Genomic DNA, 21,536 nt, shown 5'->3' with positions numbered 1-21,536 from the left:
AGCCTGCAGAAAGCTTCCAGAAACATACAGTGGTTTGTTATTAAAGCTGGAAGCAGATAAGAAAGACATCTAGGCTTGTGTTGGGCATCATAATTAACGCTTATACTGGCAGTTCAGACCACATTTCTTTTATAAAAGCAGCGATAGGTGATATAAATAGCAACCGTCACAGGTCTGTTCAGGAACTGCTTGATGTTCTACAGATGTTACAGATGTTCAGACCACTAAATGCTGATGACTGCCGCGTAGCGCCGTGAAGTGCAAAAAAATATTTTGCCTCAGAGCTGCGGAAGTTGCTGAACGCTGTAGCTAATTGGAGTCGGAGTGGGATTCACAGCTCATTGCGAGTATGAGGCAGGTCTGAATCCCAGCAGAGGCGGGTGAACCGCACACATGTGAGAGAAAGACTCTCACCTGATCTTTGACTTGCAGTTGGTTGAAATAATACACTTGTAAAGCCCAAAAACCTCAGGACGCAAAAGAAAAAGGCTTCACGTTGGCTGCAGAGCAAAACGTCCAGGTGGGGGAGCAAATTATGAAAAAAGTTAGATGATCTCATATCTAAATGTTTAGAATTTAATGAAGTCATTAATTTAAGAGTGGAGGCTGCATTAATATTTAATCATGTATTAGGCACAATCTTCCTGCCTTTATCATCTTTTTTTGCCGTCTAGACTCATTTAGTCCAGTCTGCTGTACATCCGGAGCTGCGGCCTTCTCTGCCGGCTCCCTCATTTCCTTTTGATCATTTTTTCCCTCCTTCTTGCAAATGAAGCCATTCTTGAGCTCCACTCTGTAGTTTTGTGATGTGTGGTGACAAATTAGGACAGTTTTCATGAACAGCACGAATGCAAATGAGAATAAGGTCTGCATCATTAAACGCTTTCACCTGAACCAGGACAGCATGACAGACGAGACACTTTTAGATTCTATTATTCTCTCATTTGAGAAATGCAAGTGAAGCTTTTAATACATTTTTGTTTTATCATGTGCAGACATGCTCCAGAAACAAATATAAGCATATTGGTCTCCAACTCCAATTATAAAAAGTATTTTCTATTAGAACGCCTCTACCTGGCAGACATTATTAAACAAAAAATCAATATGCAATAACCCTCAGATGCAGATATTAACATACATTAATGCTTTTCCTGTCTTTACACCCTTACACAGAGAATGAAAAGAAATAATATTCCCCTGATGAAAATCCCTCACACAGCCGGCTATAACAGGCCGCGCTTCCTATTTGACCTTTTATTATGTCGTTAAAGTAGAAATGATGAGCTCCACTTCATACATTACACTGTTTGCAGCCTTCTTTTATTCCCTAATTTCTATGGCCAATTTCATTATTACAGCTGCAATATTCATTTAAGGCCATTTTGATGTTTTAGGTGTTTCATGGCAGAACTACACCTGCACAGGGACTATTTTCTGTGCCAGAGCAGATGCTTTATAACATGGATAAGTGGGTTTGTTTTGTTATTATCTAGTTAGTCAAAACCATTAATCTATGGTGTTCTGAGAGGACTTCAGTTGTGGTTTGGCTCTATAGTAGACTTAAAATATTGACCTGTCTTCACACTAGCTGCCAGCTGCCGCCTTCTCGTCCGTCTGTCCCTATAATAAACGCAGCATATTAGAGGAAATCAGTTTACAGCCATATAAAAACCATCCATATTTATGAAGAGTGATTCTGTATTCATGAATTTGTAATCTTGTCATTCAGGTGTTGCGAGTGTGTTTTAAAGTGTCATTTAGCTTTGAGTTGAGTCCAGCTTTTTTCCGACTCCCTTCTTTTTTTTTAAAGACGTTTTAGGTAGAAGCCCGGCGTCGTCAAGGACAAATCAATCATGGGGGTCCTTGGAGGAACACAGCTGGCACCTGAACCACTTTGCAATTTGGCCTTGCCTGGGAGATGGCGGCATCTTTCCTCATTCCTTTCAATCTTTGGATTCATTTTCTTTTTTATTTGTGCATAAGACTTCCATTCAGAGGGCGCGGCAAAGCTTCCGCCAGCTGGGCCAAAACCATCGATTCATCACTGGAATGTTTTGTATTGATTGGGGAAAGATTTGGCAACGTGGTTGGTGCTCATAAAGAAAAGACAAGTCTGTAATTCAGCGTTTAACTGTGGTGATGGAGATTTAAACACTCCCAGCTCTGTGCGTGCCAGCATAGAACGGATTTCCCTCACATTTTTGCCAGAAAGTATTGATGAAGACCATTCCCAGGACAAGCAAATCTCCTTTTAAATAGGTGTAAAAAATTTGTATTAGAAGCCTGATTTTAAATGGTGTTGCTGTTGTTATTCTGCTTGCAGACACCTGGAATGTTACTGAGCAGCGGCTAAAATTAAATGGTGACTTAAAGGTTTGAAGACGGAGGCTGCAGCACTTTCTATGGGCTTTATTAAGTGCACTGCTGTGAGAGAAAAACTATTTCTTTATTTTATTATGGTCCCGCACACAGGCTACAGGGGATCAATGACATGGCAGTCAATCTCTGTCGGCAGTGCCCTCTAGTCCATTCAATATCCTGCCTTGTATTATTTCAGATGTCATGGCGAATATTAACTTTCTTCTCATGTGTATAGGCCTAATCATAACCGGGGAAAAAGTTATTAAAAAAGCAGTTCTAGAGGGTCATGGGTCATTGGGGGTTTGAAGCGGTTGAAATCGTCGAGGGCTCATATGTTGTGTGTGAAGACAAAGCGGCTCAAAAAAGCCCAACTGAAACGCACTCACACACCAATTTCACATGCAGCCCCGTCTAAACAGGCAACTGTTTCATTGTGGCCTCCACAGAATCATCTGGTCGACACATAAAGCAGATTCAGGGTAAATAATTATAGGCTGCAAAACAGTTGTACCTATGCTAAAGGAGCATTAGTCCTTTTAATCTTGCTCTGGCTCCATTTTGTCACTGTGATTGATGAAGCTGCTGCAGACTGTTGCAGCCCTTCCGACCTGGTTGTCATTTTACAACTTGAAAAGAAAGCTGCGCTTCCTAGAAATCAGTTGCAGCTCGTATAGAGTATAGAGCGCAAGTCCCATTTCTCTGTCGGCAGCAGCACAAGGAGAATTAAAAATGGGCATATATGGTGACTTTTATTGATCGCTGACAATTGCAGTGTTGCACGACCGCTTGCTTCCATCTCACTCTGATAAAACAGCTGCAGTCGCCCTGCACAGACGTTCTTATACAGCTGATGCAGTGACTCTGTTGCTAGGACACAGTTCATGCTGGATGAATCGCGTGAAATGAATTGCATTCGACTGGCGACTTCCTGGATTCATTCCCTTTTATTTACACTTAGTGCGTTGGCAACAGCAGAGAAACTTTGCTTTATATTAATAAAACATGAAACAAATGTTTTACAAGGTTTTTCTTCAGCTGGTTCTCATTTGCGCCCCGGTCCGATGTTGCTCTTTGAAGGATAAATAAAAGCATGAATAACGTAATTGGGGTGTGACAGTGTGGTGGTCATGCATCATCTTAAAGATGCAATATATTATTGAAAGGAAATGTTTAGATTTTATCCTTTTGGCCAGGGCACATACGTTTCCCCATTGATTGTCCCTCATTTCAAAATATAGGCTTGGAAAAGCCTGTGAAGAGTTAATAAAGGGCATCAGCGTTCATGAACTCTGCCTTGCATGTGCTTCCCTCAGGAGTACACCATCGACGTCTTCTTCCGTCAGAGTTGGAGAGACGAGAGGCTAAAGTTTGATGGACCTATGCAGGTTTTACCCCTGAACAACCTCCTGGCCAGTAAGATTTGGACTCCTGACACCTTTTTCCACAACGGAAAGAAGTCTGTTGCCCACAACATGACGACTCCGAACAAACTGCTGCGCCTGGTCGACAACGGCACGCTTCTATATACAATGAGGTGAGGCGGTTTTAACATGACTTCTTTGTCCTTACTTTTAATCTGTAAAGCTATGCCATTGAGCAGACAGCTAGACGGTAACGCTCAGCATTTTTGCATCGATAAAGAGCGCCCGGCCATCCTCTCGAGGATCACATCATCTTATCCATGTAGAATTTTCCGAGTGGCTAGATTTGAAGAGGGCACCCCGGCGGTGCAGCAATTAGCATAGATGACTCATGGCAACTGGAGATTTCATGCATAATAGCAAGATTGAAGACTCTAAACCACACCACGGTGTGTCCAGCGTGCATCCCCATCTGTTACCCAGTGATCACTGGGAGAGGGTCCAGCAACGCGTGGGCTTCCATTTCTGTTGGCGAGTGAACAGCAAGAGGAAGAAAGTGGATAGAGCTAATCAAGTACTGCTGAGAAATAGTATTTCCATATATGTCATGAAATCTCATGAATTCAGTCCAAGCCCAACAAGCTGATTAGTCCTGATCGCTTCGGCTCGTCTGGGATGTGGAGGATCTCTCCAACCAGAGAACCATCCTTGACTTTGACACACCACCAGCAGCCCAGAAAAGGAGAGGCCAAACACAGACTCTGGAGAGTTCCTCTCATGTTTGATGATGATGGGGGCATCAGGGGGTATCTGTTCACAATCTGCAGCCATTCCACATTTCCTGATCAAAGGTTGACACCGTCCACATGGGCTCCTTTAAATACATCATCTTTTGTTGGGTTTCGACCTTGTCCAGAAGGTCGGTATTGATTTTCAAGGGAGAAAGTGAAACGCAAACGCACCGGGGGGACAGCTGTGACGTACCGAATGAGCCATTACTGGCACGCTCCAAACAAAAGCATTGGGCCGATACGACAATAGCTGGTGTTTGACAATTATTGTCTGTGTCAGATGGCGTACGATCCCGTAACTCTGGGTTCTTCCTTTCCGTGTTAGCTGCTAACTGCTGCAGAGGTGCCTTAAATCCGGTTATTGCCGGCTGCTCCCTGCCAAACATCGCAGCCTCACTGCATCATTTCCACAACCCTGAGATGCCCTTGCATACACACACTTGCAGACATGACTATACCTGAATTTCTCCCATTCATTCGATCATTTGTTATGACCACAGTGTCGCAATTTTCCTGTGTCAGTTAAGATTGTCTGAAAATTACATGTTATATTGGTGGTAAACAGTGAAGAAGATTAATGCTAAATAAAGATTTATAGATGTATATTACTTGCGTATTGCAACAAAGGACTGGATTATTTATTTCAGGGGTTCAATTGAAAATCTGGATGTACTGTTGGAGATGCTGGAGAGGGAGACTGATAACATCTCTCCCTGAAACACTCCTGACAAATATACTACTTTAAAGTGGAGCCTCTTTTTTTTTTACATGCAAAGTTTGCGACACTTGGTTTGATTTATACTTGTCTCCAAACCGTCTGCCTAAATCCCCTCAATCAGCACATCTATAGCGCTGAAAAGGGCCCCACTGCAGGAGTGCATCATTACTTTGGAACTCAGGGAGTCGCTCTTGTGTGTTGCAGCCGTGTCGTGATTCTTGCGAGGGGGCACATTTATCACTCCGTCTGAGCGCACCTCCGACGGGAACCGTGTGTGGTTCCTGAAGCTGTCCCTCGAGGCCAGTGGGGGATACTCATTTCTGCAAAATTTGAATAGTAGCCTTCAAACAGCAGCCATGTTTGTGCTTTTGGTTTGCACGAGAGTTTACACTAAAGGTCAAACTCCGTCTTTTGTTTGCATCTGATTACTTTCGCTACTAACGTTTCATTTTGCTTGTTTACGTCAGGATGTAAATTGAGCATAGAAGTGAGACGAATATGGTCAATTAGTTGCCAGTTGTGCTTCGTGCGTGCTTGATTTATGCGGCGTTGCATTTGTTTTGCGTAGTTATGGAGCCACTTTTCAGCAATGAGTCAGCACCAGAGAACAGCCAAGAGAGTTTAATAAGATTTAATAAGACATTATAAAACAATGAGCTCATTAAAAGCAATATGTTTGCCTGAAGTGAGGCGGTTTATGGAAGTTGTGGCTGCAGCTGGAGCAAACATTAAAACTGGAACATTAAGAAATCGCGTTTCTTTTTCATTGTAAATGTTTATAGGATATATGTTATTTATCTCTCCATTACCTCTGGATACAGTACTTTTAAAAAGATGCTAACATCATTTATATTCATTTGTATTGTGTTGTGTTTTGTGTTTCAGTTGCTGTGGTTGCAGATGAGTGACTAGAACCCGGTTTGTGGTCCATTTCATTGTCCACTGTCGGATGGTTTTATAGGTTGCTGCATTGTTTGACGCCCGTCACTCTAGCTTGATTAAACATGTATGAGCAAGATAATAAGCTTTTTTATTTTTTTTTGCATCTGGAGCAGATCGTACAGCTCGGCAGCTTTAACCCATGAAATCAATTCTGGTGATCTCCTCTCTGTTGCCAGTCAGCTCAGTGCTCATTGCCAACGGTGGTTATGAGCATCTACACTGTAGACTCTACAGCCACTTTAGCCTGAAACAAACGCGTGGTGACATTAAAATGGCCCCGAATGCTAAAAGATGGGAAGGATTCACAAACAGATCCTGTGATTTGTGTCTGCAAAGGAGCCGTGAGCACTGAAGTCTCTCTGCATCCTCAGGTTGACCATCCACGCTGAGTGCCCCATGCACCTGGAGGACTTCCCCATGGACTCGCACGCCTGTCCTCTCAAGTTTGGAAGTTGTAAGTCGAATGTGACATCACAGACAAACTAATCTCACAGCTGCTTCTGGCATCACCACAAACAATAATTTCCTTCCACTGGTTCTGGCTCTGTTTGCATCTGGACCAGATTGTATCGTTACCACATCACTGTATGTATTAATATAAGCAAAGCAAATATATTCACACAAACATACTGCTAAAGAATACTTTCTCTTTATGCAATACACCACATATTGAGTATACTTTAGTGTCTTAGAGCAAAATATTGATATAATAAATAATTGAAAATGTGTTTACATGATGGATGGATGGATGGATGGATGGATGGATGGATGGATGGATGGATGGATTAACAGTTTACTACCAGGAGGACTTTATATTTATTTGTATCTGTGTGTAGGCGGGTGTGTGTATTAGCTTTAAATTTAAATCTCATTAGATTTAAGTACTGGGGAGTATTTGAAATCATCAATCAATCATCATCAGTAAATATTTGAGGATATACAATATATGATGCCATCAAAGACACGTGTATTTGGAGCTTGTATCTCAAGTAGAGCTTGATAACTTAAATCAACACCAAGTAAAGGCAAAGAATCTTTTAAACTAAGAATCTATTAAACTAGATAAACTAAAGCATCGACACTGACGCGTTGATCTGTCATCCACGTTTCCCCTGTTTCCTTTCCTTCTCCATCTAGACGCTTACACCAACAATGAGGTGATTTACCTGTGGACTCAGGGGGACGAGAGGTCTGTGTCTGTCGCAGAGGACGGCTCCAGGCTGAACCAGTATGATTTACTGGGACACGTTATTGGCAAAGAAACCATCAGCTCCAGCACAGGTACAGTGCACGTCAGCACAGGCAGCATTAAAAAACATCAACCTAAAACCAGCTAAAAAGCCTCAGTGTGGCTGCAGATTCAGTGCAGGTAGGGGAGTCCTTAGAAATGATCATTTATCTTAAAAGTTTGGAACTGCTGAAGCAGTGCAGAGCGTCTTTTGGGAGAGTTACTGACAGGCAGGAGGTGAGCCATGAATCACAGAGATCCACTCGACATCAGCTCGGTAATGATGCTGTAAATGTTATCGACTTGATAGCATTTACATCCCTATGAAACCTGCATTCACTGAATATTTTTGCTTTTAAGTGGCCTTTATCTCACTTCCACTTAAAGACAATAGCTGAGCCCATGCAGGTAATAGAATCCAACGTGGAGGCAACGTGACCCACTCACATTGGTTTTGCTGGAGCCTGTAAATAAATCATATTTTCTATAAACTTTAGAGCTGGGGGAAGACGAGAATTGGAGCCATTTCAGCTCCGGTTTGAATCTTTCCAGCAAAAAAGCACCTCGGGGAGTGGCAGAATGTTTTTCTCATATCTTTGCTGCACAGATTATGGACATGGCATAAAAGGGCTGGTGCTGAGGGGAAATTTTCACTGTCGAGGGTCATAAAACTGCAGGCAGCATCACTGAGAGGCAGCATCAGAGAAGAGAATGTAACTATTTGTTGTTTTTTTTAATGCTGAGATTGTCTATTGTCACAATCACTTTGGAGTGTTTCAAAGCATGTGATGTGTGTTCTGACCAGAAAATGCCAACGCCTCATTTGTTTTGATGACCAGCCACAACTTCCAGCAGTGTTTTTAATGAATTACTGGTTGAAATTGAGCGTTTATTTCCTTGAATATTCCAGCTCCTCTTGCTCTGACCCCAAGCGTCTCTCTCTGTCTCCCTCCTCCCGCTGCAGGCGAATATGTTGTGATGACAACATATTTCCATTTGAAAAGGAAAATTGGCTATTTCGTGATTCAAACCTACCTCCCGTGCATCATGACTGTCATTCTGTCTCAAGTCTCCTTCTGGCTGAACCGAGAATCGGTCCCTGCTCGCACCGTGTTCGGTGAGTGCCGTCTTGCGTTTTCATTCCATCTCAGCGATGTTTCAATGAATAATGAAATCAAACCGTTCGGAATTTCAAAACAATTCTTTCACATAGGTGGATGATGTAGCCACACAAATAGGGCGTTGAAAGAATAAAAAGATGCACTTAGCATAATTATACCTCATGCATTTGGTTGCGTTTGAATGACTTATTCATGTTTTGCTCAGTCCTTTTTTGAAAGTAGTTCAAAGGCTCTTTTGCGCGAGAGGAAACCCTCTACAGTTGTTAAACCAATTGAGTCCTTTGCAGCGCGCTTGCACCTGGGCAAATTCAACAACGTTTTCGGGGTCGCGGCTCCATCTTCGACTCGCAAACACAGCAGACAAAAGAGCCCTAAATGCAAATGGCTCCACTCAAAAGCTCCCCAAGTGGCCACTTCCCACAACTGCATTTATATAAAGGTCAAGGTAGGATGAGTGAAACTCCATAAACACAGACTAAATCCTCAGTTCAGGCTCAGCTGTTTGTATTGTCCAAGCACAATGTTAATGATATCATCTAAAAAGCTGCACACATTTGATCGTCTTATCCCCCCTTTGTACTTTGAATAATAATAGTCAATTCGTCACTTCATCCATATTTAGAAGGTGTAAATTATCCTTCCCTCATTTCTTCTGGTGCATATATAACAAACATGTTTTGTTTGAATAATTAGCATTTTGATGTGGAAAATGGGGCATGTATACAGCGGGGCTTAGGTGGAAAAGAACATGTGGAGCATCGCAGCACTGACAACCTCAGAGCCGCTCAGGTAGCTGTCCTCATTCATTCCCAGAATAATCACAGCTCCTTCGCCTCTGCACGCTCACACACACACACACACACACACACACACACACATGTGTCAACATTTCCACACGGAGCACCTCACGGGAGGGATTCACGTTTCCCAGCCGTGTTATCGTCAGGAGTGGAAGTGTAATCAGCGTCACATCTCTCCTCGCAGGAACGCTGAAAGATTTAGACTCGGCGTTCCCAAAAGCTTTCCTTTCTGCAGGATCCTTCCTTGATCACATGAAACGACGCGTCATTCAGATGGGTTTCTTTATTTAATCTTGTCAGGTTAACTGCTCTTATTTTTCTTCCCTTTTTTTCTGCCTTCACTTGAGATTTCATGATGATCACTAGGTTTTACAGCACCACATATCAGGATTTGTGCCGTCTTTTAATTGTAAATATCCTCACTCGTATGTGAACCTCCTCCATGTCCTCTAATTATCCAAAAGAGTTTTAGCGGGTAGCACGGTTAATCAACTACATTCCCTCCTACTTTTCCCTAATTAACAAAACCCCAGTACGGTTGGCCCTTCGCGCTGGAACATGTTCAAGTCATGCATAATCTACGGAAATCCTCCTGTGGATACACAACAGACTAAATGCTCTTACTTTTTGATGTTGTGCCAGAATCACGGACCCGGTGTGTTCCTGTGGCACTGGGGTCGCGTCCAGGAGGCAGATGCAGAATTTAGCTGCGTCGATTCTCGAGATTTTCACACTGTAATCAATGAGCAGCATATCGAAGAAGACGGGGATTCATTATGTGGGTGATCTGGAGGCCCCCGAATCATTGGGCGTCTCCGCCAGAGGCTAAATGGTTGTCAGACAGCTTGTGAGATTGCAACCCATCTCCGTCCTCGGCACGAACCAATCAATCTTTTTTGTCACAACAAATTCCGATTCTTCATCCATGACTCAGTGTGATGAGTTGTGCCCCCTCCCCATCCCCCCTCCTTCAGTGGTGCAAAACTCATTTTTAGAAGCCTGAATGTTTCTATTTCTTTATAGGTGGCAACAGATGAATTGATTGATTTTACATGGTTGGATGGGGAAAACATTGTCGTACCCACATTTAATTCCAGCCGCATTGAAAGTTTTCAAGGAATTCTCCCCCGCAAATCTTATAGTTTAACGAAACAAACAGTTGAGCTTTTCATTTTTGTGAGGCACGATATTTGTCTTCTCGAACATTCAGAACTGCAAACGTTTCTCCAAAAGAGAAGAATTTTTGTGCTGATATTTAGATATTGAGATGTTCATTCCCATTATGCGTTTAATTGAGATAACGTGATGGTAGTAATTAAAATGTCCTGCTTTTGCAGTAAAGCATAATTCAGCAACTCTGTTTATTTTCACGTCGTCAGCAGTTTATTAGACTTTGTTGTTGCTAAGTCCTCCTACTTGCAGCATTCGGCTTTTAAAGCCAACTCTCCTGCATATTTCCACATGTTACGGACTTGAGGGAGGTGCACACGTGTGCCTGGAGATAAAATTAGGTTTTAAATGAATGTAATGCTGGACAGCTGCAATCTGCTTGCAAAAAAAAGAAATTTGGCCCCAGAAAACATTGAATGTGTCGATAAATTTTCCCATCTGAGCCAATTTTGAAGTGACAATTTTCAAATGTCCCACATTTTAGTAGCAGCAAAGTCAGAAAGCGACTTTTCCTCTACATCACTTCTCTGATCTGTGTTCTGATGTTTTCCTTTCATCCTCAGGGGTCACCACTGTGCTTACCATGACCACCCTGAGCATCAGTGCTAGAAACTCCCTCCCTAAGGTGGCCTACGCCACCGCCATGGACTGGTTCATGGCGGTGTGCTACGCCTTTGTCTTCTCTGCCTTGATTGAGTTTGCGACGGTCAACTACTTCACCAAACGCAGCTGGGCATGGGATGGGAAAAAAGAGGGCATGGAAATAAGGGTGAGTGATTTTTAATCAAATATATACTCATACGGAATAAATAATGGATATGACACACACGCATCTTTATCAACCTTTTTGTTTTCAAATCAGAGATAGTTTCAGGAATAAAGTTTCTGTCGTTGGTTTGGTTTTTGTTTTGAGAGCCTTCTTAAACTCCCAAGAAGTGGAGGAAGTCCTTCTTTTAAGCCACAGTTTCGAGCTTTGGGAACACTAACAGAACTACGAGTCTCTAAAGACTCGAAAGAGAGGTTTTATTTATTCATTAACAGCCAAATGGAACAGGGACAGTAGGGTGGAGCAGAGAGAGCAGAACCAGAGGTAAACCCCCAGAAACACTGGCCCAGCATACGTTCAGGTGTCGTCCTGGTCTTTTGACAAATCAGGGCTTGTTGGTACAGCCAGGTTGGGCATGCTGTGGTTCACCTGAGGCTGACTCCCAACATGGGCAAAATCAGGCTGAAATTGTTTGATTTGTGTGTAGTTCACTCAAATGTTCCTTAGCACATTAGCTTAGGTAGGATGAGGTAGGATACGTATTATTAAATAGCCCTGGAATAAACCCATCAAAAAATGATAACCACGAGGCTATCAGAGAACAGAGAAGAGTGGGGAAATGAAAGGCTCCATTCTTTCTTGAATCCATGTAGCCGCTCCTTCAAAGAGCCTCATCTTCCCAGTAATGAAAGGGATGAAAGCATATTCCTATTTTTGGCATGGATCACAAAAGGAAACATGAGAATCAGTTCTGTTTAGAGGTAGCCAATTGTGGTTTGTGTGACTGCTGAGAAATGGTCTAAACATGCAGTAACCTGAAGTGTGGCTGAATAGAGTCCTTCACCCCAGCAGGCCGGCTCTGCACAGCACGTTTGACAGGAAACAACATGAAGGTGGAACCAAATGTGTGGGTTTACAAAATTGCCCTGATTACTGGCAGTCACTGCCACACATCTGCATTTCAGCAGTGAGAAACAGGTGAAAGTAATGGGGAAAAGAGAGAGAAACGGCTGTACTCAAGCGCACATCTAAGAGATAAAATAAAACTAAAATCCTCACCAACACTGATACTCTGGAACACCTATGCCTCACTGAAATGAATTGATTTTCTTAAATGAATAAAACAGCTTTGGGATTCATTATTGGCGATCGATATCAAAATGAACTCGTGCGCTGAGCTATTGCCATCATAAAACAAAAAGGAGAGCGGACGGTCACTACATCCATCCATCTCCTGTTAATGGCCGCTTATTCCTGGTCTCCATCACGGCCAGTTGGAGCTCATCCTAGTGGTGTCCATCATTTCAGTGATGTAATTTGAGCGGTGCTGGCCTGGTTGCCCAGTTTGAGTTTCTGTTTTCTACAAGACAGCCTATTGGGGGGATAAACAGGGCATTTGATCTCAAACCACATGTTTGGCACTGCATGTGTTTAACAAAAGCTGTTCCGTGGCTGTGTGCATGGCAGTTCCAGAAAATGTGACGGTTCTTTTCCTCAACAAAAGCATAAAACCCCTCTCTTCCCTGATGGACGCAGCCCAGAAGTGTGCGAACTGTTTGACAAACTCGACACAGTTATTTCCAGTGATCATTATAATAGAGAGTGAGGTTTTCATTTCCTCCCCCCTTCCTGACGTTTTTCCTTTCCTTCCCTTTTGATGCCTGGTCTTAATGGCGACAGCCTGGGCTGTACTCTCGGGGGGCTTTGCTGAGCATGCAGTTGTCACGATAGATAAAAAAGAATGGGGTCACGGAGGGAGACAATGCGCTCTCATCATCACACTCCCTGCCTCGATAAGCCGGCAGAAAGCATTTTTACAAAATATATTTTTCTATTTAATCATGAGAGAAGCTAAAAGGAGAGCATCTATGAGCTAGAAATGGCCAACTATTTAACAAACTACTGATGTCCAAGCGATACAGAAGGTATGCTTTCTACACAAAAGTAGCGGGGGGGGAGAAATCTGGTGCATTCGAGGCCCTCGGAGATGCACCATTCATGCTGTTTTCTTTAGCAGAGGCCGGAGTTCCATTGGATGTTTACTGACGTTGAAGATACTGGAGACGCAACCTGTCATTATCAGCTCTAGTGCTAATAGATCTGCAGCACACCTCAGCTTATATAAATGAACAATTTTGGGAAACCCGCCAGAATGGGTAGTAGGGAAAAGAAATTGAAGGGGACGATTAATGTTAAATACAGGTGGTCCAAAACTAGCGCGCTCACAGACACACACAGACACGGTCTCCCCAAATGCAATCCACATGCTCACACTCCCACACACTGGAGGCTATTAAATATGCCAACGCCTCATCTCCCGCCTTCGATAAGGACAGACAGTCTCAAATTTCAGTTGTGCACACATGAGTACCCAGCTCCAAACAGCAGAACGCAGCCACACCAGCCTCAGGGTATTTAATCACACTCCTAAAGAAGTTCCAATGCAACCATTTGCAAAAATTACAGAGACATGGTCAATATATGCGATGTGTGTTTGGGCCTGCAGCTAGCTAACTGACTCTGAGACGTACACAAGAATTGGTGGCCGCCCAGAGGAGAATAATGAGCTGTGTCGCGTTAGGTTTATAAAATCATGCACCCTGTCCAGTGCTGCACATGCCTTCACCAATAATTAAGCCATGAAAAATTAAAGCACAGGATAATAAGCAGCGGTAGAAGATGACTCCACTTGGTTTGCTTGTCGCATACATGCACGAAGAGCATCCTTCACGACGAGGACGGAAGCGTTTCAGGGGCTGTGGCCCAGGTCATGTGATGTCTCTTTCTGCTGATGCAAGCCTCTGGTTTGATAGAGGAAGCTTGAGATGGTGTTAGATTTGAATCAATACCCTGGGAGAAGAATCTGGGTATCCATAGGCGTGACAGTGTGCCTCTTCATCCCTCCATTTCTAATTGACTTGAGATGGAGCCCTTCAGGCAGAAGCCCACCGTTTCTCTTCCTAATGCAACCAGCTGTCTGAAGGTTTGTTAGCTGCTGTCTTTGCAGATGAGCGCAATCATCCTTCTCCAGTTGCCTTGAAGAGCAAACACTGATCACATCAGGGGTTTTAACACCAGGGTTTGAACACCAGATCCATCTTGCTGCCATGATACTCACTGCTAATATCACATCTATTCCTCCCTCTGATTATATTTTACATGGAGAGGTGGTCACAATCTACATTGTGGTGGCACAAGTGTCTGTCTCACACATGAAACTTTGTATTTGTAAAGGTTTTCTCTGGTAATTTACGAGTGATTGAATATTTGGGCTAAAGAATAAACATAGCAGCTGAGAACAAACGGTGGAGGAGATTCACCGTGAAGTATTTTGGAGGAGAGTAAAGAGGGTGCATTAGTTATGCTAATTAGAAAAGATAGCGTCAAAAGAAAAGAAAATTAAATGAAGCTGAAAAAGTAGAGCACATGTTGGAGCTGGACTCACTGCGAAAAGTGGAAGCAGCGAGTGCAAAAATCACCGTCGAGCTGCCGCGATGAAAGCGGCCACAGCGAGGATAAATGGGAAGAAAATGACCTCCAGCACGGACCGACACGCTGCTTGCTCCTGCAGGAACCTGAATATTAGCCCCGCGATCAATCTCGGCGTCCTACTTATCCTCGCACGTTGGCCACATGCAGCTCGCTGCTCTTTTTAAGGCCGACGGAATCTCTGGTGAGGCTCGATTAGCCATCTGAGCGCGCCAATTTGGCAAAACCCTGGCTCCCGGTGCGACTCAATAATAATGGCGGCCTTCAGCTTTGTCACCAGAGTAGGAAGGAGGCAGCTTCTTGCCGCGTTTGTTTTATTTGCCTGAAGAGGCCTGGCTGCTCTCATTGATGCAGTTTGTCAGACATGTTTTTTAGCCGCTGTGTTTTTTGCTTTGTCTCTAATCCGGCTCTGTAAGTCCAGCCTGGGTCTGCCGTCACGCAAAATTGAAATGTCCCTTAATTTCTCCGGCCTTTTTCTCCTCAATTATCATCATCTTGTCTTATTCTGGACTCCAGGCTTGTATAATTGTAGATTAAAATCAATAATATTGATGCCATAAAATGTTCAAAGGCACTGATTAATAGAGTATGTAAGTTGGGTAATTTTAATATAATTGGTCAACATTTTTTTCTTTTCTACTTTTCTTTTCAGGAACCGTTTCAGGCTAACATGGCCAGGATTAAAGATATGGTTAGGCTTTTGTTTTGTTCTTGTGTGTGTCGTGTCTCGTGGTGTTGCTTCTATTTCCTCTTCATGAGTTCAAATGGAAGTATTGTTAAGTTTGTTGCCCCCGACCCTAACGACCTCTGCTTTATGGCCTCTTCTCTTTTCAGAGGAGAGAATCTGAGAATCTGACCAAAAAGACGAACAACACCTTCAACATCGTCGGGACGACCTACGCCATCAACGTGGCGAAGGACCAGGGCTTAACCACCATCTCCAAAAGCGCCACCACCGGCGCGCCGGCCAAACAGCACTACCTGCACAAAATGGACGACCCCTACACAGAGGCCAAGAAATCCTACAACCGAGTCAGCATAGTGGACAAAATATCACGCATCATTTTCCCAGTTCTGTTCTTCATCTTCAACTTGGGCTACTGGGCCACATATATCAACAGGAAGCCCATTATTATGAACGCGAACAACCTAAACTGAGTCCCACCCGATGTTGGCTTGATCTTGTTTGGCTGGAAGGGCAGACGTGTTTGCAGGAGTCCATTCCATCCTTGTGTGAGTGTGTTTGCGTGCGGGCGGGCGGGCGAGGTTGCCAGCGGAAGGGGGCGCGTTTATATTTCACATCAGGTTTTTGGGGTTGTGTTTTTGGTTTGTTTTTTCGAGGTTTTGATATTTGCACGTCTGTGTAGATGAAAGCAACTTTAAACACGTAGATTCACCCGTAGTAGCTTGGAGGGAGCACGCCATCACATTAGCCTGCCTCAATGCCGCGTTTCTTTCCTTCCCTCCTCTCTTAGCTCTGGCCCTCTTCCTCCGTTGTGAGTAAGCAAAGTGTCCCTTCGCTGTCTTGATTGCTTGCTGTTTCCGTAAAAGTCGTCGGAATTTGGGTTTTTCGCTATGTTTTGACATGTTTAAGCTTTGCTGCGAATAAGCCAGAGCCGGCATGCCTTTGAAGTCTTCACTGCAGCTCATTACAGACGAGAGGGTTTTGACATATCCATCGAGTTAACCACGTGCACGCGCGCAGACACAACGGCGACGCAGTAAAGCGGCAGAGGAGCCACTCGACAGTAGGTTTTCTGCAGGGGGTTCGTCGGGGGCAGCCTGTATAGTTCCACAGGAGCGTCATTAATAATTGTCAGTGTCTGGCCTTCAGCTCGTGCTGACTCTCAGCAGACACGACCCAGTATTATCTGGAATTGCTTTCACGTCCCACGGGGTTTCCTGTACATTTTCCAGTCCAGCGGCTCTCATTGTTTTAACTGGCTGAGTATGTTCAGTGACAAAGAAGCTATGTGCCTTGGTGAAAACATACGAGATGAAGAAAATTAACAGTAATATGACGTGCTTGCATTCGCAGCACGCACATGCAATGGGTGGCTGTGCTCCGCCCACTGACCACAGTCCTGAGCATTAGGCGCGATGATCAGTGTAGACAGGTAAAAAAGACCCCCCCCTCCCCGCTAAAATATAAAGAGAAGCTGTTGCAGAAGGGCAAGCGTCATGTGCATTTGTATTTTTTGGCGAAGCAAATGGCCGCCATTACCTCAGACTGATGTCCAATTCAGTGTTAGCGTTTGTTGTTGTTTTTTTCATGGTGACATAAAGAAGATGAGATTATTTTGTACATCAAACTTACCAGATGCAGCATCCCTGCATAGATTGCAGCCGTTGTTTTGGGGCTCCATCTGCGTTTTTGCTTTGCCATAAGCAACACTTTGATTGAAGCATCCTCCCTCCCCCGTCCTTTTTATACTTGATTGTGTCAAATATGTTGTTGTGGTTTAGACTGTCACAGTCGTTTTTCTGAACAAAGTTGGAGGCGCTGCCATGAAAGGAAACTAAAGTTTAAATTCAAAACTGATGTTTTTTTTTGTTTTTTGTTTTTTTCAAAGGCCCAATGTATCAATATCGGAAAGTTGCTGTTGCTGTGGTGACTGTCTCCAGCTTTTGTTTAGTGACATATTTACTTTTGTTAACTGCTGATACTACATGTTGTATGATGCACTGGGAATTCTGCTTTATCTTAAGCGTAGACTGATGACCACTGTACTTTAGAACCCAGCATGCAGTGGAAAAAACATATCTTCCGTGGTGACTGTATGGGACTGACTCAGCTGTGTTGTGGCCTCTTTAAAGCCGTGTTAATAACACTAAACTATGTATAATGTATCAGTCATAGGTTAATGCATGACAATCTGTACATGTGTATGTCTGCAGCCTCCAATAATGGTGTTTTGTCACACTGAAATAGGGCTTTGTGTTCATGTAACAGTGACTCATCAATTATCAGCTCACAGCTTCGACTCCATCTGCATAAACTTTAACTCTCAACGGTTGTTTGTGCATATTGATGTGATGCAAATAGTTGTATGGCCAGCACAGGTTCATTTTTTAGCCTTCTTTTGCAGCACACAGACGAAAAAGTTGGCCCGAACAAACATTAGAGTTGTGCCTGTAGTTATTTTGCAGAAATTCATAGATTAGATAGAATTATTAGTAATCTCATGAATAAGTACTGAGATTGAAACTACTGTTTACTTCCTGCTTGAATGTTCATCTCCTGGTTCACCATTTTCACACTATCGACCCAAACAGTGATTATGTGGACGTCATTTGTGCGGAGATCATCACATTTTTACAGGCGCATTAGTTTGCAAGCCAGGTGAATGTGTCATTGTTTATTACACTTCCAGGCAGCAAGTTGTATTTTTCTAACGCCATATGAAAATTATGCAGAGTCACCGTGGGGCATGCCGTCTCATTTTCTTATATAACTCTTTCCATTTTCACCCAATCAAGCTGAATCCTCCCCTTCAGAGTTTTTGAAGCCTGCTGGCTGCTGCTAATTCAAGACGATGATGCAGAGATGCGATGTGTCCATTATTCTTCTCAGTAATGTGGTCGAGGTTGTGCGCGTTAGAAGCTGGCCACGTGGCAGTTGGGAGATGGTAAAGAAACCTGTCTCAAAGTCATCTCAGTTGTAAATAATCACACATTCACTCATAGCTTGTGCACAAGGTGACCAAAGACAACATTCACATGACAGTTCTCTCTGCATGAGACCCATTAACAGCTATGAAAATCAACTTAAATGACGTCTGCATTGAAAAAAAAGCGTTACACTGGGTAATTCATGACATGTATCCATACATGTATGTAATTATAAATATAGCAAAATCGTAAACGTTGTTCAATCAAATGATGCGTAGTTATATCTGTAAATAAAGGAAGATAGCCCCCTTTAGTTGAAATGGAAAATGAAGAGAAAAATGGTTCACCAGGATTTGAAAGTCTTCGTTTGTGACTGTACTGTTGCATTCAAACCATACTTTAAAATGGAACATTATATTTATACCTGAGTTTAAGACCCCCATTTGAACATCTAGTAGTATGTTTGCTCTGCAAATGTCTTCATCTTACTTTAAAAAAAAAAAAAAAAAAAAACGTGGATGGAAAATAACTTTCCCAGAGTCGCTGTAGCGTCACCTCTGCTGGAACATGTGACGTCTGACTAATTAAAAGACTCCCGATTGTTAAACTAACTATTTGACGAGGTTACCTGTTCCCGAGGGGTTTGAATCAACATGACTCTGCATTGTTGCCATGTGCATTTTTTACGGGTGGTGTGATTTGTGCACTAAATCTTTTGCTTTCAGGGCCAGAGTTAACATTAGTAAAAATGTGTCAGCCTATATAATATAAGAGTATATTAAGAGTATATTACTATAGGAGTATATTTATGCTATTTACTATGGCATTAAACAGTATTTGTTTTCTACGACATCACCTGCCACATTGATACAAGTCTCTCGACAAGTTAATCGCTGTAGTCAAATAGTTATCCTGACCAAATGATTATGAAAGTAATGGCAACAAACATAAACACTTGGAATCGTGCTACCAACTTGTGACTCTGTAGATATTGTGAAAACAACTCCAATAGTTTTTGTGAATCGTATATGTCACCTCATTTATGTTTACATCCAAGACGTACTGCTGTCGCCCATCCAGTGCAGTAGAGGAGATCTCCATCAGGCTTTCTTTTTTTTAAGATCACTACCTTGTGTGCACTTTTCAAATCTAACTGTGAACTAGCAGCCGTCTGCGAGCAGAGTAGTACACAGTGTGTTCTCTCCAGCTATTTCACTGCATGTCCCTGTATGCGTCGGGCGCTCAGAGACCTCCTCTTCCTCAAAGACAGCGGCGGTGACCATGGTGGACTATGCGTTGTTGCCAGGGAGTCGGTGTCTCACAGTGCGCGCTCGGTGACTGGACTCTGTTTCCTCTCTCTTGTTCATGTCTTTAATGTATGAGATGTAGCGAATGGAAATGAAGAATAAAAAGATGTGTATTTTGTCTCTGAGTTATTATGTGTGTATCTTTTCCTAAGTCCAAATGTCTCAATTGGCCTGTGGTGGTGCATGGTTTGCAATAAAGGATATGCCCCCCCTCAAATTTCTCCAGATAAATATTTGTTTTGTCTTTGCTCGTAGCTCTTATAACATTGGCAGCCACCTTTATTAGACCGTCTGACTGATCTGGAAATACAGACTCTTCGGTCTCCAAAACATGATTTTAGTGTTCCTGAAATATGCAGTAGCTTGATCAGAGCGCACCAAATATCAGATGAACTGAGTTTGTCTGTGTTTATCCACTTTGAACTTGAATATCTGGTGTGTCATATTTCTACACAAATGTTCTCCCAGGCCTTCTGCAACACAAGCCAAAGGCTTTCCTTTGAATCTACGACAGATCTGTCCAGTTTATTATCCAGCTTCTCCGTGGTTCTGAACGGTTCTACTGCTGAAGGATCAGGAGCACGAATGATTAAAGGCCAATCCTACAAACGTGAAACCTCTTAAATATACCAAGTCTTCCAATGATTTATGCCACAACTGTGCATTCTAATTAAAATAGGCTGATAACCTTCAGTATGCAGTAATAACTGGTCCCATAAATGACTTTGTGCTTATTCTCTAAAAATTGAGGTTTTTTGCTTGTGATTTTTAGCTAAATTATTTTCCATTACAACTCAACCCACATAGGTTTGAAAGTGTGAATTAATGGTACTCAGAGAGTGCATTTGCATTTATTCTTCTACATTATCTGTAACCTGGTAAACAGCTGAATGGAGAGCTGCTGCAGTTAACAGCTTCTCAATGTTTCGAGGCTGCGCTTGTATCATAAAAGATTAAGTCATATAAAAGCTGATAAGCTTCAAAGCTTTTCTCTTTGAGTTTTCACAGAGAGGAACTCCAAAGCAGAACTTTTTTTTTTAAACAAGCCTCGGCTTTTTGGGCGATCAGGATCCAAAATATCACATCAGATTTGCAAATTGCAACGTAGAAGATACAGAGAGCTCAAACATTAAATCTGCTGAAGTCTCAACAGAGCATTAAGATGTTTGGGTTTGGGTGTGAATTTTAAAGTGTGCAGTCCAGACCGTCGGGCCTTCAAATGCTCCGGAACACCATTATGTCGGGAAGTAAAAAGCCTCATTTTTCTCCGCACTCCTGGGAAAATGAGCCCTGTGAAGCACCACCGCATGTTTTCCTTTTGTTGCTTGCTTATGCTCGCTGTGATAAATGAAACAATCCATTAGGCTTTTTACAGGATGTTGTTCGTTCCGGCGCCGGCTCCGTGCAGTGCTTTGGTTTTATGAGCTCCGTCCTTGTCTCCAGGATCTCAAACACATTTGAGCACTAACAATAAAACCTGTGCAGCTTCATTTTCAGTCAGGTTGAATGTCAGAAGTGACATTGTGAGGGATATGAATCAAATTAGACTATAGAAGAGACAAGAATAATATCATCACCAAACACTTATTTTAATCAACATTCCCATGTTTACATGTAGCAATCTGTGATCACGAGACTGTAAAGGATAACAAGTTGAGTCATAAATTCATGGATATTGTAAATCTGTGCACTAACCAATGGTTTCTGTCTGAGCTGGGTGTGATTCTCATGCAGAGAAGGGCTTTTCTTCACACAAAGCCTCTCTCTGATGTGCAGCTATAAAAAAAAAGGATTAAAAAATGAAAACTGATTTCTCAACTGTTTTTCTGTTATATTTTCCTCTTAATTAAGGGTGCAGACAAACTTTTCC

At 42.8% G+C, this 21,536-nt stretch overlaps 1 protein-coding gene across 7 annotated transcripts in view; it reads left to right on the top strand.

Annotated features, from left to right (window-relative positions):
• gabra3 (gamma-aminobutyric acid type A receptor subunit alpha3) overlaps positions 1-19,795 on the top strand; it is a 57,488-nt gene extending 37,693 nt beyond the window's left edge. For 6 of the 7 annotated variants that reach the window (XM_029848706.1, XM_029848705.1, XM_029848702.1 and 3 more), the window contains 7 exons: positions 3,675-3,895; positions 6,545-6,627; positions 7,311-7,454; positions 8,366-8,518; positions 11,056-11,261; positions 15,400-15,438; positions 15,582-19,795. In XM_029848706.1, coding sequence (XP_029704566.1) covers positions 3,675-3,895; positions 6,545-6,627; positions 7,311-7,454; positions 8,366-8,518; positions 11,056-11,261; positions 15,400-15,438; positions 15,582-15,905 — 1,170 coding nt within the window. In that variant the 3' untranslated portion in view covers positions 15,906-19,795. The remainder of the gene's footprint in view (positions 1-3,674; positions 3,896-6,544; positions 6,628-7,310; positions 7,455-8,365; positions 8,519-11,055; positions 11,262-15,399; positions 15,439-15,581) is intronic. The other variant, XM_029848703.1, reaches the window with a different exon arrangement.
• The last annotated feature ends 1,741 nt before the right edge of the window (positions 19,796-21,536 follow it).

The sequence above is a fragment of the Takifugu rubripes genome, chromosome 15, assembly GCF_901000725.2.
Source record: "Takifugu rubripes chromosome 15, fTakRub1.2, whole genome shotgun sequence".
NCBI classification, from domain to species: Eukaryota; Metazoa; Chordata; class Actinopteri; order Tetraodontiformes; family Tetraodontidae; genus Takifugu; species Takifugu rubripes.
This window is presented reverse-complemented; position numbering and strand designations above follow the sequence as displayed.